This window comes from Phasianus colchicus, chromosome 5 (genome assembly GCF_987193195.1).
Source record: "Phasianus colchicus chromosome 5, bPhaCol1.hap1.1, whole genome shotgun sequence".
In the NCBI taxonomy this organism is placed as follows: Eukaryota; Metazoa; Chordata; class Aves; order Galliformes; family Phasianidae; genus Phasianus; species Phasianus colchicus.
In genome coordinates, this window is record NC_143440.1 from 52,234,425 (window position 1) to 52,249,386 (window position 14,962).

The 14,962-nt window shown below is 37.9% G+C and overlaps 1 protein-coding gene across 2 annotated transcripts; it reads left to right on the forward strand.

Annotated features, from left to right (window-relative positions):
- Nucleotides 1–90: 90 nt before the first annotated feature.
- Nucleotides 91–12,260, forward strand: LOC149917923 (uncharacterized). Of its 2 annotated transcripts, XM_090142047.1 has the most exons (4): nt 91–889; nt 1,279–1,455; nt 10,926–11,038; nt 12,177–12,260. In XM_090142047.1, the coding sequence occupies exons 1-3, from the start codon at nt 823–825 to the stop codon at nt 11,021–11,023; spliced, it is 342 nt and encodes a 113-aa protein (XP_089998173.1). In that variant the 5' UTR covers nt 91–822; the 3' UTR covers nt 11,024–11,038; nt 12,177–12,260. The 2 variants fall into 2 exon arrangements, with proteins under 2 accessions (XP_089998173.1, XP_089998172.1); XM_090142046.1 differs by lacking the exon at nt 12,177–12,260 and having other exon boundaries at nt 10,926–11,718.
- The last annotated feature ends 2,702 nt before the right edge of the window (nt 12,261–14,962 follow it).

Here is a 14,962-nt window from a genome sequence, read left to right on the forward strand (position 1 = left end):
GATTTCAACCATCTCTTCACATTCATGTTTATGTTTACAGAAAACACATCTAAATTCTAGATTTTTATATTAATTTTTATTCCTTTGTTCTCTTAGAACTAGCTCCTGACTACAGAGACAGAAAAGATGGGATGGGTTAGTGTACAAAAGGAGATGAGAAAAAGTAAGAGGGTTAATGAAGAACAGATTTGGAGGGAACAGCAAAGTTAATATGTTGGAAGAAGCCAAACGGATAGGAAGATCATTTTTAAATTCCTGCCACTGTTAGGTTATCCCATTCTACTTCAATGCCTTTATTTGGCAAATGGAGAAACTGATATGTTTTTGCAAAGCTAAAAAAACAGTGTCATTTTAGTGCACAGACAGCTTATCATCAATGACAGTCACCAAAGGGAAAGTATGAAAAACTTAAGTTTTTAGGGATTTAGATGCTGCTAATAGGTCTAATGCTATCAAACAGTTCATAAATTGGAAGTAAATTTTTAAAAAATGTGTTTTTTTTAATAGTGAGTGTGTGCATGTGTGAGTGACAGAGATTCTGTTTTATTTCACAGTGGGGAAAAAATACCCAAATTCTGAACACTTAATAAAATACAGGTCTTGTTTCTAGTCAGCCCTATTTATAATAATAGATCTTCAAGAGCTGAATCTTATCAGAGTAAGATAAAGATGACTTCACTGCAGCGAATAAGTACCTCCACAAAGAGAACATGAAGGTACTGAAGAACTCTTTAGCCAACCTGAGAAAAGCCTGAGAAGAGTCAGTTGCTGGAAACTAAAGCCAAATTAATTCAGATAACTTGTAATTTTTCAACTGTCAGAATGATTAAATGTTGGAATATTCTCTGGGACGGGCAGATTCTCCATTTTCCAAGATTTTCAGACCAAGGTAAGAGAATTTCTGTTGACTACAAGTTATTTCTTAAAAAATCACTAGGTATTTGGCTTAGTAACTAAACAAAATTTAATGGCAGGGGTGTTCATATCGCATGACAATCCCTTCCAGCCTCAAATACAAAGAGTCTCTGAAATAGTAGCACTTGGAGCTGTGTAGATGAAAGCTTCGTAGGTTAGGACACAGTTTTACACTGTCTTTTGATTTTGTCTTACAAACATTGGTAACAGTAGGCACTACACATGTTTCAAACAAGCATTTTTATTGCTACAGCAATTGGTTTTTTGTTCTGTGCAATGAAACATTTTGTGATTCTTTCCTTTATTTTCAAGATCTTCTCTGTATTATATTTTACTTGGAGGATTTTTCCTTGCTGTCTTCAGATCTCCCTGACTTTGAGTTCCGCTCCCATCACCAGGATGCTGCTGACCTGCTCTCTGCTCTACCCAGCAGCTTGGCTCAGTGGTGGGAGTTCCAGGGGCTGCCTTCACTGTTTCCTTCAATTATGTTCTCCAAAGACTCATACCTCTCCCAGAGTCTCAGCTATTCTTCGAGTCCAGGTAAGGATGAAAAGCACTAAACTGGTTTGCCCTTGTTTCTGTGCTCTGACATCCTGCATCGTTTCTCTTCATTTGCCGTTCCTTCTTTCTAGTCTGTTACCATCTTGTTCTGTGCTTTTAGCTGACTTGGGGAATTAATTGCATGCAACCAACAGAAGTTTCTTTCTTTTTTTTTGTTTGTTCTTTTGTTTTTTTGTTTTTTTCTTTTTTCTTTTCTCATCAGCTAATTGTGAAAGAATAAAGGAATCAATAGTGAGTTTGAATTTCTTCCCCAGACGTTTCTATCTTTTATGGTCTTACTTGGTTTGAAGTCACTGTAATAAGGATGTGAAGGATTACTAGAATACCACAATTAAGAGAAAGTTAGAAAGACTTTTATTCTTTACCTTGCTCATCTGTTACTTTAGATAGCTCAGCAGAGCTCATAATCAGGTTTCCATGCTACTTTTGCTGCTGTAGAATTTCTGGAATGCCTTGCCCTGGGATAAGAGCAAGCAGCTTTAAAGCTCCATAGTTAACTTTTAACAGCTGTCTGATGTAGTTCCGTAGTGTTCAGAGAGTTCATTATGCAAACTCACATCACACTTGCCAGGTCAGATGTAGAGTAGAAAGCAAACCTTGAATTCTTTCTACATGAGCCAGCAAAGGAGAAAAATGAGATGATGTAATTCGCCAAAACTGATGTTTAATTGTAGCAGCAACTACAGCTGTGCTGTGATGGTGTGCTAAGAAATGAGAATGCTGTATGCTAGGCAGCACTCTTCACGTGTGTCAGCCCAGCTTTTCATCTCATTTATGCCATTCTGTCCCTTTCTGTGTTTTATTGGTGCTCACTGAATGGAGAGAAAGAGCAAATTTGTACCACCTCTGCATCTAGAAAGTAAATTTCAACCTATGTTTAAAGAGTATGGGTCATTTATTCTAGAAAAGCGTTATGAGTGCAATTCATCTTGTCTATCTCCATCATTTACAAGCAGGTGTCTAGCAGAAAATGAGTTCTGAAAATCTGTTCCCAGATTGAACTGTGGACATAGAATTCAGCCAACAGCTGCACTGCCCATTCTGTTTCCTTTTCATTGTCAGTGATTTTAAGGTCAGTCCATTTTCTCTATTACCAATGTGAGCTCTTCTGCTGTGGAAGACATTATCACATTCAAAGCTGCTTCTGTTGTTTTCTAAGATGACCTTAAAAAACTTCAATCTTAAACATGAAGAAACCAGTGAAAGAGCATTCTGAACAAAGGAGAGTAATTGCAACAGATACTATAAATACTTAAATGCACTGTTTAGAGCTACTGTGTTGCCCTCAAATGCTTGATTTCTGACATTACAATTAGGTCTGATTCTCTTCTGTTGATAGCTTCAGATTGATAAACCTAACTGAGTACAATTACTGATTTAGTGAATGTGAGCGAGAAGAAAGCAAAGGTTCTGTATATTTAAAACAAGAGAATTCTTTTCATTCAAAAAGCAAAAATAAGTCTCCTATTTGACATGATTTATAGCAGTGAGAGCAGGTCTGATAACCATCCAGATTCAGACTATAGCTCCTAGAATGGACAGATTATTATCTTCTTTTATTACATTCATGCATGGCTTGCTGTTGAAGCTGTATCTTAAAAGGAAAACAAATACTGTATAGCTATATCCTGTTATCAATTCAATGAATAGACTTCCTACCATGCCTGATCAATGGGGAATTTGGTGTGAAATCAATGGCAACTCTGGTCCATAGCTGTCAGTTCTCCTGAGGGCAGTATATCCATGTTAATGTCACATTCAAATGAGAGCAAATTCCTATTGCCCTGGAAATTACTGAAGCCTTTACAGTTGATTTAAAGGTGGGGTGGCTGTGGGGGGTGAAGCCCTGACACTTTGAGTAGAGTTTAAAAGTCTGTTATTCTATTTATCCTTAAAGATATGACAACTGTAGTTGTACAATTTGTCAGGGAGCTGAAAACAGTTACATGACAGATCTGTGCCTCTGTGAGGTTAGGCAAAACAATTGGGCTTTTTCTGCCCTCTCAGTAATTTTCCAGTGTCTTATTTGCTGTCTGTATAAGGCTTTTCATTTTTTAGATCTGTACATCTAATAACCCCTTTGCTAATACCAGCTTTTTATTATGGTCTGTAAGTACACTCAACCTTTACATGTCAATACCTGCCCCATTTCTCTTATGACCACATAAGTATGAATAGCAACAATGACACCAGTTGCAAACTTTCAGCCCTACATGTGTTTTGACAAGTTGCATTTGTGGTAGACACATCATGTCTTTCTCTAGGCTGTTCATTTCCTGCCTGGAGGAGTGGAGTGGGAATGGTTTCACAGATAGGACTGCAGAGGAATCACAGAATCACAGAATTGTAGGGGTTGGAAGGGACCTCCAGAGATCATCAAGTCCAACCCCCCTGCCAAAGCAGGTTCCCTATACCAATGACTATCAATCAGCTGGAATATCTTCTGCACATCTTCTGTTAGAGTGACATCTTAGGCAGACTTGTGCAGACATCATGTTTGGAACTGCGGCAGGTTGCAGGAATACTGGGAAGACTGGCACATCAGCAGCGAAAAATTGGCTTTCCAAATTGTGGCTATAATATTAAATATATAATATTATAATACAATATTAAACAGATTAATATGATGTACTATTAAACATTTTTTATGAATTTTATAATTAGTTAATTAGATACATACGTGTGGCTTTCTCCTTATTCCCTAGTGCTTTGGTTTTGTAAGTACCATTGTGTGGTCTGAATTCATTATGGTCCTGTAGGTTTTAAATGGTCTACATTAGAATGTACTTAAATAGCAGTAATCACAGGACTGTGTTCACTGATTTGGAAATATGGAAACTTCCATATTCTACAAAACTTGATTAACTCTGGTTGTCTGTGAAGGGTGTGCCAAACGCAGAAGACAGCAGTGAGATTTTAATTATTATAATTTAAAATACTGCCAATATTCAATGCGTTCTGCTTTCTCCTTTTAGCAGTGCAAGCTTGAAAATCCTCCCGAGCAGATTCTCCACTTATTTCTTTTCCTCCGTTTCTTGATATATCACTATGAAGGCTTAGAAAGGTTGTAAACCAAAGCAGGATGTGGTCTTAGATTGCTTTGGTGCATCTCTGATTACCTCAGGATGCAGAACTGGTGAGGTTAAAAGAGGGGCAGTGGTTCAGGCAAAAGAGGGAAATATATAATATATGTAAGAGAGAAAGAGAAAGAACTGAGTAAATAGCTGGTTTTGAGTGAAGAAAAACCCCAAACAATAGAAAGGACAATGGTCAGAGGAGAATACAGTGTTGGTTTTCAATAAGCAGATTTGTGACCTTGTGTGTAGGAAAACCATACAATGTGATGTCCAGTGCTTTTAATATGTCCCATCCACACCACATCCTCTGTGGTCTCCTGCTAATGAGTCCCATTTTAAATTACAAGCATAGAGAGTCATTCAAAGCCTCACACTTGATTAGTCTGTTGCCTTCAACACTGCTGAACATGAAGTGCTGCTGATCCAATGGTGGGTCTGTGCAAATAAACAGCAGCTGCTCCTCCCCTTTCTCAAGGTCCCTGGCATAAGAAATCACAGAGGACTTGCCACTCGTATTTGTCGTCTGTGCTCAACAATTAAGGGATAGGGAGAGCATGGGACACAGCAATGGAAGGGTCTTTTGAATCTTCAAGTCTGATCCTTTGCTATTGCAGACCACCTCCTGCTATTATACCTTTCACTAGCTGATGAAGGAGCAACCGCATATGTTTTCTTCCTTCTGCTCCAAACAGTAAATTCTTCCAGAATCAAATTCTTCTGAAGGTTAGCAACTCCAGCCTGAGGATATTTCTGGTTAGTCCCTGCTCATTAGTGACAATATTTCCCTTTAGCTTAATTACCTCATCTTCCTCTTCTGACGTTTACTTCACTAATATGTTTATAGAGAACAAATTATCTCACCTCTCAGCTTTGTTTGGTTGGGCTGACCACCACATTCTTTGTTTTCAGCTCCTAATTCCCTGTTATAGCCATTGGTGTTGCTTTCTTTTTTAAAATAATTAATTAATTAACTAAGGTGATGAAAGCTGTATGTTTGTAACCACTGCTTTTCATGGTAGTACTGCATCTTTGGGAAATACCTCCTTCATATGGACTTTATATACACAGTCAGATTTGTGGCTGACATAATACCCCTGAATCTCAGCCGCTCCATTTTAAATTTCTGCGGTGTTTCTTTGTTGTTAGGAATAACAAGAGCAGTTTGTTTTCTTTGCATTTCTTGCTCTGACTCAGACTGACTTTGGCAGTTTTTGCTTCCTCTGCAGCCAGACATTCTGATTTCTTCAACTACTATTCATATGCCTTTAGAATTGGTTTTTAACTATATAGGAAATAGATCTGAGCTGCAATTCATCTTGCCCGAGGCTATCTCTGCAGCAGTGGAAGCTGGAGATGTTGTTAGGGTGGGCACTGGCATCTGCTACCATCTGCAGTCTGCCCACTGCTCTCCAGGATCCACATTTGTTTTGCTGGGGATGTCAGAACGTGTGTCCTTGCCCAGAGCTTTCTGTATCCACTCATGGATCTGTCATCCCTGAATGTGTCTAATCCCTCTCTGACCCTGCAGATAGACTCCACAACCTCCTGTGTCAGCAGGTTTCATGAGTTCACTGTCCCAGTGCAAGGTAGTACTTGTTTTCCTTTATCTCTTTTGAACCGATACCATTAGTTTCTCTGAATGACCCCTATCCCTCATACTGCAGGTATGGGTAAATGGATTCTGCATTCAGGCTATTCTTCATTTTTATACCTTCAAAACTTTGCAAACCTTGATTGCATCCCCTTTGGCCTTCCCTTCCTCAAACCTTTGTCATTTTTCTCCATGATGCTGTTCCATTCCCTTGATCATTTACCAGTCCACCCATACTTCTTCCTTAAGTCCACTACACTCTTCTGGAGATGTAGGAGTAGACCTGCACTGAGTGCTCAATAAGAGCTTTCACCACATGTCGCTGTAGCAGCAAAATGTGTTTTATTTATGTCTTGTTCTCAATAACCTGCTTCAAAACTGCCAAGATACTTTGATCATTTTGGCTACAGTTGCACACTGAGTTGATGATTTCAAAGATTAATCTTAAACTGATTAATCTGGTTTAGCTGGATAAAGTCTGATGTATCTCTACATATTTTTTCATCTCTACTTTGATTGCCTGTTCCAGGTAGATTTTGCACCTTTCAAAAGTTCTCCTAAACTTCAGCAAATTCTCAAGCTTGCTTGTTTAATTAGTACCACTCACTTGTTTTTTCCTCAGAAAATCCTTTGGAAAACAACAACTTTGTAGCCTTACTTGGTTTAGCTGTCCTTTAATTTTACTGTTATTCACGTGCCACTATGCACTTTTGATATTTCCAGATGAGGAAATATTGCCCAGGCCTTCTGATGGTTCTCTGGTGATGGGTGGATTCTGTTTCTCTTACAGTTTAGCACTAAACTGCTGCTTAATCAAAACTAAGTAGTGCTGCAGACGACCTCAGAGTAAGAAAATGCATTCCACAGTACAAGTATCAGAGCTTCAGAATAAAATGAGTATACTACAAGTAAAAAGTTCACCCCAAGCCCTAAATTCTGAAATATCCAAGGTCAACCAAGATGCATCTTTCCTGTTCAGCACTGTTAACTTCATTATGTAGATTCTTTTTCAGATATGTTGGAGCTCTATTCCCAAACACCCTCTCACACTTATCAGCAAGGGATATTTTTGACCACATCAGCAAATAACGTTGACACAACGTTAAGCACTAAAAAAAAGCCAAGATACTGTGAGCTATGACTCCATGATAGTTTCCCTGTCGGTAAGGTAATAATTCCTGCAAGTAATGACTGAACACAAGCAGACTACAGACTATTTGCCACATTAGCATCAGTTGTGCAGCCAATTGTATTGACCTGGTCAGTCCTGTCGTATCCTTTGCAAACCAGCAAGCTTAATTCAAACGCATGCGAGAAAGTTCCTGCAGGATTAGCCCTCAGAACTCCATTCAAACCTTGGTTACATAAAGCAGCTTTTCTTTGCTTTAAGTTGTAATAAAAAATCAGTAACTGACTTCAAAATTAAGCTCCTTGTGTGCATGCAAATTCTGCATTTCAGCCACAAGCTTTGCTAACAATGCAAAAACAGAAGGAAATGATGGAGGAAGCAGAAAGCCCATTCTTCCATCTCCTCAAAATTTCTTAAGAAGATGATTGTACAAGCCCTAGTCTTTGACCCTTGTGCTGAAGTGGCAATCTTTAATTATAAGCAATTGGCCCATGTGAAGAAGGGTAAATCAGTCACTTAGTATAACATGTTATCATCTTCCTGATATTTTGCCATTAGGAGCCCATTTTTGATAGATAGAATGATCACTAATTGTTAGCCTCAGATGCAGAAAAGAAACACAATAAAAGAATCTAATGATAATTATTCTAAACTGAGAACTTAAACCCACAGTACATGAAAATCAACCTACAAATTCTGAAAAGTATTTCCAGATTTCAGTCCTTCTGGAGTCAGTGTAATGTCCCTGTATTTATGTCAGTAATACAGATTCTTCCTGTGTCAGTCTTTGTTCCTAGCACAAGCTGATTTAACCTGCAAGCACAAGCTTCATTATTATAACAATGATCAATAATGCCATTCCCATCTCTGCCTTCTAATTTATAGACCTTATTGCCAGACATCTCAAAATGAACCATAGAAACATATTCTGGGGTTACATACTTACTATATAATGTCTTAGGACAGGAATATTATTTACTATTATTAGATTTGGATTTTTATAACATTAAATGCTTTGAGAGAAAAGAAAAAAAAAAAAGAAAGAAAAGAAAAAAATCTTTTAAGATCTCACTTAAAAGAAACTGCGTATCCTCCCAGCCCGTATGTATCCCACTGAAAAGTCTTTGAGTTGTGCAGTTGTCAGTTTGATTCTGGTGTGTATTTGAACCACTGCCACCTGTCTCTTGAGACAAAGGCAGGGAGCTAGAGAAGACTGCAGCTCCCGGTTTCATTGCATCTCAACAGGGGAACCTATAACACAGCCATGTGTGCTCCTTAGATTTTTTTAGTGCTTCTTTCCTGGCTGTTGTAGTCTTTGCTTACATTTGCTTTGAAGATCTCTGCAGTTCCTCTCTCCTCTTGGGCACCAATAATGCAAGCTGTTTTTAGAAGCAGTGGAAGAGGAAGAAAGTTGGGTGGGAAGCTTTGTAGTGGTTGTACAGCTGAAGTTGCATTAATCTCCCATGCTCATGATGAAAAGGTTCTGAGCATAACAGAACCCAGACAGTGAGAACATAAATGGAGTAATTCAGGGTACAAATAGATAGTCCTGGGAGTAAGACAGGAGGGCTAAGGAAAAAGGAACTGGAAAGTGACAGAACAGGAAAGTCTGACACAAACTGGTGTGGGGATGAGAGACACTGAAGGAACAGGATGAAAAGGGGGAACAGGGTAGACAGTTAAAGGAAAAGTTTAATGAGACTTAAAAAAACCAATGAATTAAGCAACGGGATAATGCTATTGAATTTATATATATATATATATATATATATATATGAAGATATATTATATATATATATATTAAGATATATATATATATCTTTCCAGATATACCATAAAAGGCAAGGAAAAGAAAAATGTGTCCAGGGAGAAAGAAAATTGTCTAACAATGGAGAAACAGGCATATGTATTGAATCAAAACTTGAAGAAACTGCACATAAGGAGTTGATTCTTTGTTGCTGAAAGAGGCTATTGAAGAGCAACTAGGGTTTGGAAGGACAGCCATCACCCTTCCCTCAGGAGAATATGCTAGGAGAAACAGAATGCTGAATATTTTCTATATATGTTAGCAGAAATGATGGTTGCTCTCATTTGATTTTATTTTTCAAATTTTCAGGGTGTATTTTTTATAAATGTAGATTTTAAAGAAAAAGAAGTCAGTAATAGATGAATTCCAGTTGACCAAGGACCTCCTACTAATAGTGTTTCATGTGATTTCTTGCCAAATATCTCAGACTAAAGGTCAGCGCCTTGCTTGATGTAGGCAAGTGGAGTTGTATCTTTTTTTTTTGTAGAGTTTTACTGTTTTACACCTAAGGAGACTATGGCAAACTTTGCATCTAGATATTGCAAACCAATACAAAAAAAAAAAAAAATAAAAAAAAAAAAAATTGAAGATCTGTGTGTGAACAGCAGATTGTGGTTTTTGTGTTTTCCAAGAGTATGTTGCTATTGTTTCAGCAGACTGAAACTTGGAAAGTAGTTCCCCTGTGCAATGTTCTAAATTAGTTTAAAGGGCATTTCTCTGAGCAGACAATAAGCAGTTCCATGAAGCACACTGATAAAGCATGGTTTTCTTCAGCATTGTGTTGGATTGCCTCCTGTTTTTTAATGTTTCAAGAGAAACACCTTTTGTTGCTGGAACATACCTAAAGTAATTTTCCCTTGTGAATTCTCTACTTTTTAGAATGGATTTCATTTATATATAGTCTTCAGTAGAAGCATAAAAGCAATCTTCCTTTATCTGAGCACCTGTGGTCATCACAGATACAGAGGCACTTCTTTGGTCTTCCTGTTACCCAAACACATTTGCCTGAAGGTACCTCTTTCCTTAAAACCTTAGATAAAGCAAATAATCAGAATCCCAAAGATATTTTGAAGAGAAATTCATTATAGCATGCCCTGAAATCATTCAAAGGATGTAAGGCTATTCAGCAGAACTTGAAACCTGTGGAAAGATTTCTGCTTGCTTCCTTCCTTGAAGTGAAGATCCATTACTGCCAGGCATTCATGGATTTTAATTCAGACCATTCATGTTACTTTTATGTAGTTTGATGTGTGCTAATATTGCATACATGCTTAAATCAATGCAAATAATACCACGTCTAAACTTGGAAAATAATATGTGCCTGTTATTAATTTCTGGTTTGCAGGAACAAAGAGCTAGCTATTTTTCTAATTTTTTTCTTTTACCTAACCCTAGCACTCCATCTCTCTTGTTTCATTTTCTAAACTGAGTTTTAGGGATTCGATCCTTCTTCATTCCACTTCAGATTGACTTATTATATCCCCCTGTTGAAGGTGTTCTGATTTTGTTGTTTTTTTTATTATTATTATTCTAACTAAACCCAAGGCACTTCTGCAAACCCACATCTCTACAGTTGGCAGAATGCCACTGTTATTTAGCCTGTAAGTACAACTCAAATAAAACCCATGTCTTCCAGCAGCTTATAATGTACTCTTTGTTTCTTATTAGTTTTATTTTTTGCCTCTTAATTCTTCCAAGAGTTCACATTTATGTTTACTGCTCCCATGGCTGAACACTGTATTTAGGACAGTAAAGAGTAAGTGAAGCCAAAATGTTGATTTAGAAGCTCTGACCACACCATCAGCTGCTCTAAACTGGCAGAGCTGAAATGGGTTTGTCTTACAGCTGCTGAGGATCTGGATCCAGAAGCGGAAGGGAAAAAGAAATGGCTGAAGGAAAATAGTTTTCTTTTGAGAGTGTTCAGCAGATTTTGCCGCAAGTAAAACCATCGGGATGTGGTGTGTTTCCAGTGAAAAGCATTTAAACAACTGCTGGCCTGTGTGGGATAGGATTCCGAGTGCTGGGCAAAGATACTGCAGAGGGATTCACTTCATCTGTACCTGGCTACCAAATATTGAACACTCAATAGACTATTGACGAGGCAGACATCTGGTGTTATAGGTGGCTGTGCACGCATTGCAGTTGCCTCCCCAGACAGGTGCTGTGCAGGGAGTTGACTGTCCAATGTAGCTCTAAAACCCAAGGAACCTCGGTGGCACTCAACAGCTGTGGCTTCTGAATCCCACTCTAGGCTGTTAGACATCCTAGATTAACTCTTAGACCTCCTCTCTGCCTTGTTGTTTGGCTTGCCTGAAGAAGCTTGGATGCAACAGTGCAGGTTATTGTGTTTGGTACCAGTGGTGTAGCTTCTTTGACATATAATCCTTCTTCCTCACAGGCTCGTCTAACAAATGTAAATTAAAAAGCCTGCCTCTTCAAGCAGAATGTGCTGTGCATAAAATGCATTTGCCAAATAATTCCAGCACTGCAATAATCCATTTCATGATTTAAAAGCCTTGTAAACATGTCAAAATGGTTGGTTGGTTCTACCATCTTTGTACCATCTATTGCACTGAATAATAAAAGGAAACACAATTTATTCACTGCTTTGGAAGCTCAACATTTCTCTCACTGATGTGTGACAACTATTATCATATTTATTGTCAGTATTACACTCCTAAGCATGCAGGTGATGCATTGTGAGTATTTCATACTGATAAAGCCATCAATAATTTCCTACTGGACCTTATTTGCTCTGTTGAATCTGCACAGCTGGCTGGGATATCTAGAAATAAGTGATGGGGGGTTAAGTAAAAAAAGAGATAAACCAGAAAAGGTCACACTGACTGCTGTAATCTATTTCAACTTTAAAACAAACAAACAGAAAGTTTGTTATGGTTTTTTTTTTGGGGGGGGGGACGTAAGCCAAAGCTGAAGTTTTCCAGTTCACTGCCAAATGGGGATTCAGCAGCCAAGATGACAAGATTAGGTAGCAGAGAGCATTGTGTATTTCAAAATAGGCTGCAAAAATATCTTGCAGCGGCTAATACAAACCATTTACCACCTAATCTTTCTGACATTCTTATATTTTCAAAGGCACCACTGAAATGAAAATAAAATTAAGAAAGGTCCCTCTCTCAGGGCACAGGCTAGTGGAGGAAGCAGCTCTGCAGGGTCCCAGGGGCTTACTTAGTCACAGTGCTCTGAGACACTGAGGTAGGAGCTTTGCTTTTGCAGCCTGACAGCTGTATGTTTAATGTTTGTACAGGATCTTTGATCTCTTATTTATACATATTTCTCCAGGATGGGGAAGCAAGCAGAAATAGAAATTTTATTTATATCAATCTTTCCATATCCCAGAGGTCAAGAACAACAGCATTTCAAACAAAGTGGAGGAATTTATCTTTGCCTCTTAGTTTGCAGGAGCAATGTGCAGTCTAGATCATGCCTCCGGATGAAGCTCAGGTGTACCAGAATATGAGTAAACTTGTCTTGAGGGTGACGACGCCATTATTTCTCATGTTCTTGTGACACTGGGCCATCTTTTGGGCTGTCTCTGGTGGCCTGCAGTTACATTGGCTGCCTTCAACCTGTTTTCTGACCTGGAAGGGAAAAGTGTTAATGAACCATAGCAAGGTATTTAAAATCAGCCCTTGCACGGTTGCTTTAGCTTCATAATTCCTGTAGTTACTGAAGCTAATTTGTAATTAAGGTTAAAATCAACTGCACTAAACCCTCAAAAATTCCTCAGAAATTTCACTGTTCTCTGCAAAGAATTTTATTACAGTGTGAGGACTGAGAAGCCCAGTTGCAAAAATAAAATAACACAAATTCTGTTTCTTATTTGAGCCTATTTGTACAAGTTGTCTGGCTTTGGTAATGTTGATCAGGAAGGGATATACCCTCCTGAAGGGTTATGTTATAGATACAACCAGGCACGCAGCCAGTAGTGCCTGTGAAAAACAATACAGAAGATTGTTATTATTTTCAAACATTACTTGAAGCTCCAAATGAGGCTTCTGAGTAATTTTAAATTGGGTAAATATAAAAATATGCACTGTTTTATTTTAGTAGATATTGGTGAAGTTTTTAGAAACTAGGTAGTGTTGGTCCTTTTTTTTTTTTTTTTTCCTGCTGTAGATGTTAATATTATTGTATGTAATCTTTTTTTTTAATTAGTAATATTATATATTTCCACCAAATTTTATTCAAACTACTGCTTTACTGAACAGTTAATAAATAAGTGTTTTAGTTTTCCTTACAAAGGCCCTTGATGTTTTCTTGCAAAATGGATGTTTTGGTGAGTTAATTTTAATTCAAAATGTGTTTTATTCCAAAAAAGGGAAATATCTGGATGCTGAATTTTTCAGGCTCCCTACCTTATGGATGAAAATAGCTCATGGAGATGAGACAATATTCATTCCAAACAGCTATGATCACATGATGATAATTGAAATGTCACGTATACAAATATATAATAATTGTCAATTTTTCACTGTATTAATTGCTAATTAAAACAAAATGGACTAGCATTGCTGAAGACCATAAAAAGATCCCATCACATGGGGACTTAATGTCTTTGTTTTCAGACAATAAAATAAACCACAAAGAGCATATTTCTATCATTTATGTGAAATCAAGTAGGTTAATCATTTATGATTTTTATGCTTCAAAGCTTATGTGTGCTACATGCTGTAGAGAGATCTAAACCATTACTCTAAAGCCCAATGTACCATGCATGCTCCCTGCTGCTGTAGAGTCAGCCTCATCAAATTGAGCTTTGTCTAAAAGATATTTTAAATATATTATTGGATGAAAGGTGCTGCTCGATTATGCAAAACCATCACAATAAAGCTAGTTAGCAAAGGTATGTAGCTCTTGGCATTCATTTCCTCTGAGAGCTCAAATAATCAAGCCCAGGAATACTCATACAGAGACGTGATGCCGACCATGTATTCCAAACTAGATGTCACTGAGGTTCTGGGAAGATGAAATGTGAAGCTGCTGTAAACATTTCCACTCAAATTCCTCATCTGAAGTAATCAGTCACTATTAAACACACACTTGTCTCTAGCTGGGTAGCAAGATCAGGAACAAATTTGCAAAGTTAAAGGGAAAGGTAAAATGCATTAATACACCAAAGATAAGAAGCCAGGTGGAATAAGTAGAAATATAGAAAAATATTGGAAAAATATGGAACACAGGTCAGAAGTTCCCATATTTAGCTTGAGAATTTAGAAGAGTTTCCTTTGCTGTGCTGCCAGTCAGGATTTGCGTGCAGGTGAGCTCTTGTCTGTGGCTCAAATCAAGTCAAACAACGTCCTCATGCAAAGTGGTCAGTGTTCCACTGAGTGGGAACCTCTCCTCTCTCTGGTTGTATTTGTGTAAAACGGCAATAAATTACTCCTGACCAATGTCTGCCAAACATCTTATGAATCTTCCACAGGGGAATTTCTCTATGCTCAGTCTTCCTCTCTGACATGAAGATGACCTATTGACTTAGCTAAGATTTCATCAAAATGTTAGGTAGAGTGTAATCCTCCATCAGCTTCACATTCATTGCAGCTCCCAGCAAAGAAAAAGAGGGTTTTGTTATGAGGGCAGGGAGAGGAAGAGAATGGGTGGAATCAAGCATAAGTCAATCCAAATGCAGAGTAAAACCAGGTAATAGATAAGGTTATTTTCAGGGTTACCTCTAGAGCAACCTATATGCAGAATCCAACTGCATACAGTGATATACATGTGCCATAAATAACAATGAATCTTAGAAATGTAATTTTCTGTCAGGAGTTTGCGTGCTTGTGAAAGTTCATAAATAACTGATGTTTACTACCCTCCACATGGCACTGTTGCAGTAGCTGATAATAGCTGAGTAAATAGTA

What these genes read in the sequence shown, in the direction of transcription:
- LOC149917923 (XM_090142047.1), top strand. Translation starts at nt 823, where the DNA reads ATGATTAAATGTTGGAATATTCTCTGGGACGGGCAGATTCTCCATTTT. An exon ending in TCCAAGATTTTCAGACCAAG is followed by an intron (nt 890 to 1,278) that starts GTAAGAGAATTT and finishes TGCTGTCTTCAG; the next exon opens with ATCTCCCTGACTTTGAGTTC. An exon ending in CAGCTATTCTTCGAGTCCAG is followed by an intron (nt 1,456 to 10,925) that starts GTAAGGATGAAA and finishes TTTGTCTTACAG; the next exon opens with CTGCTGAGGATCTGGATCCA.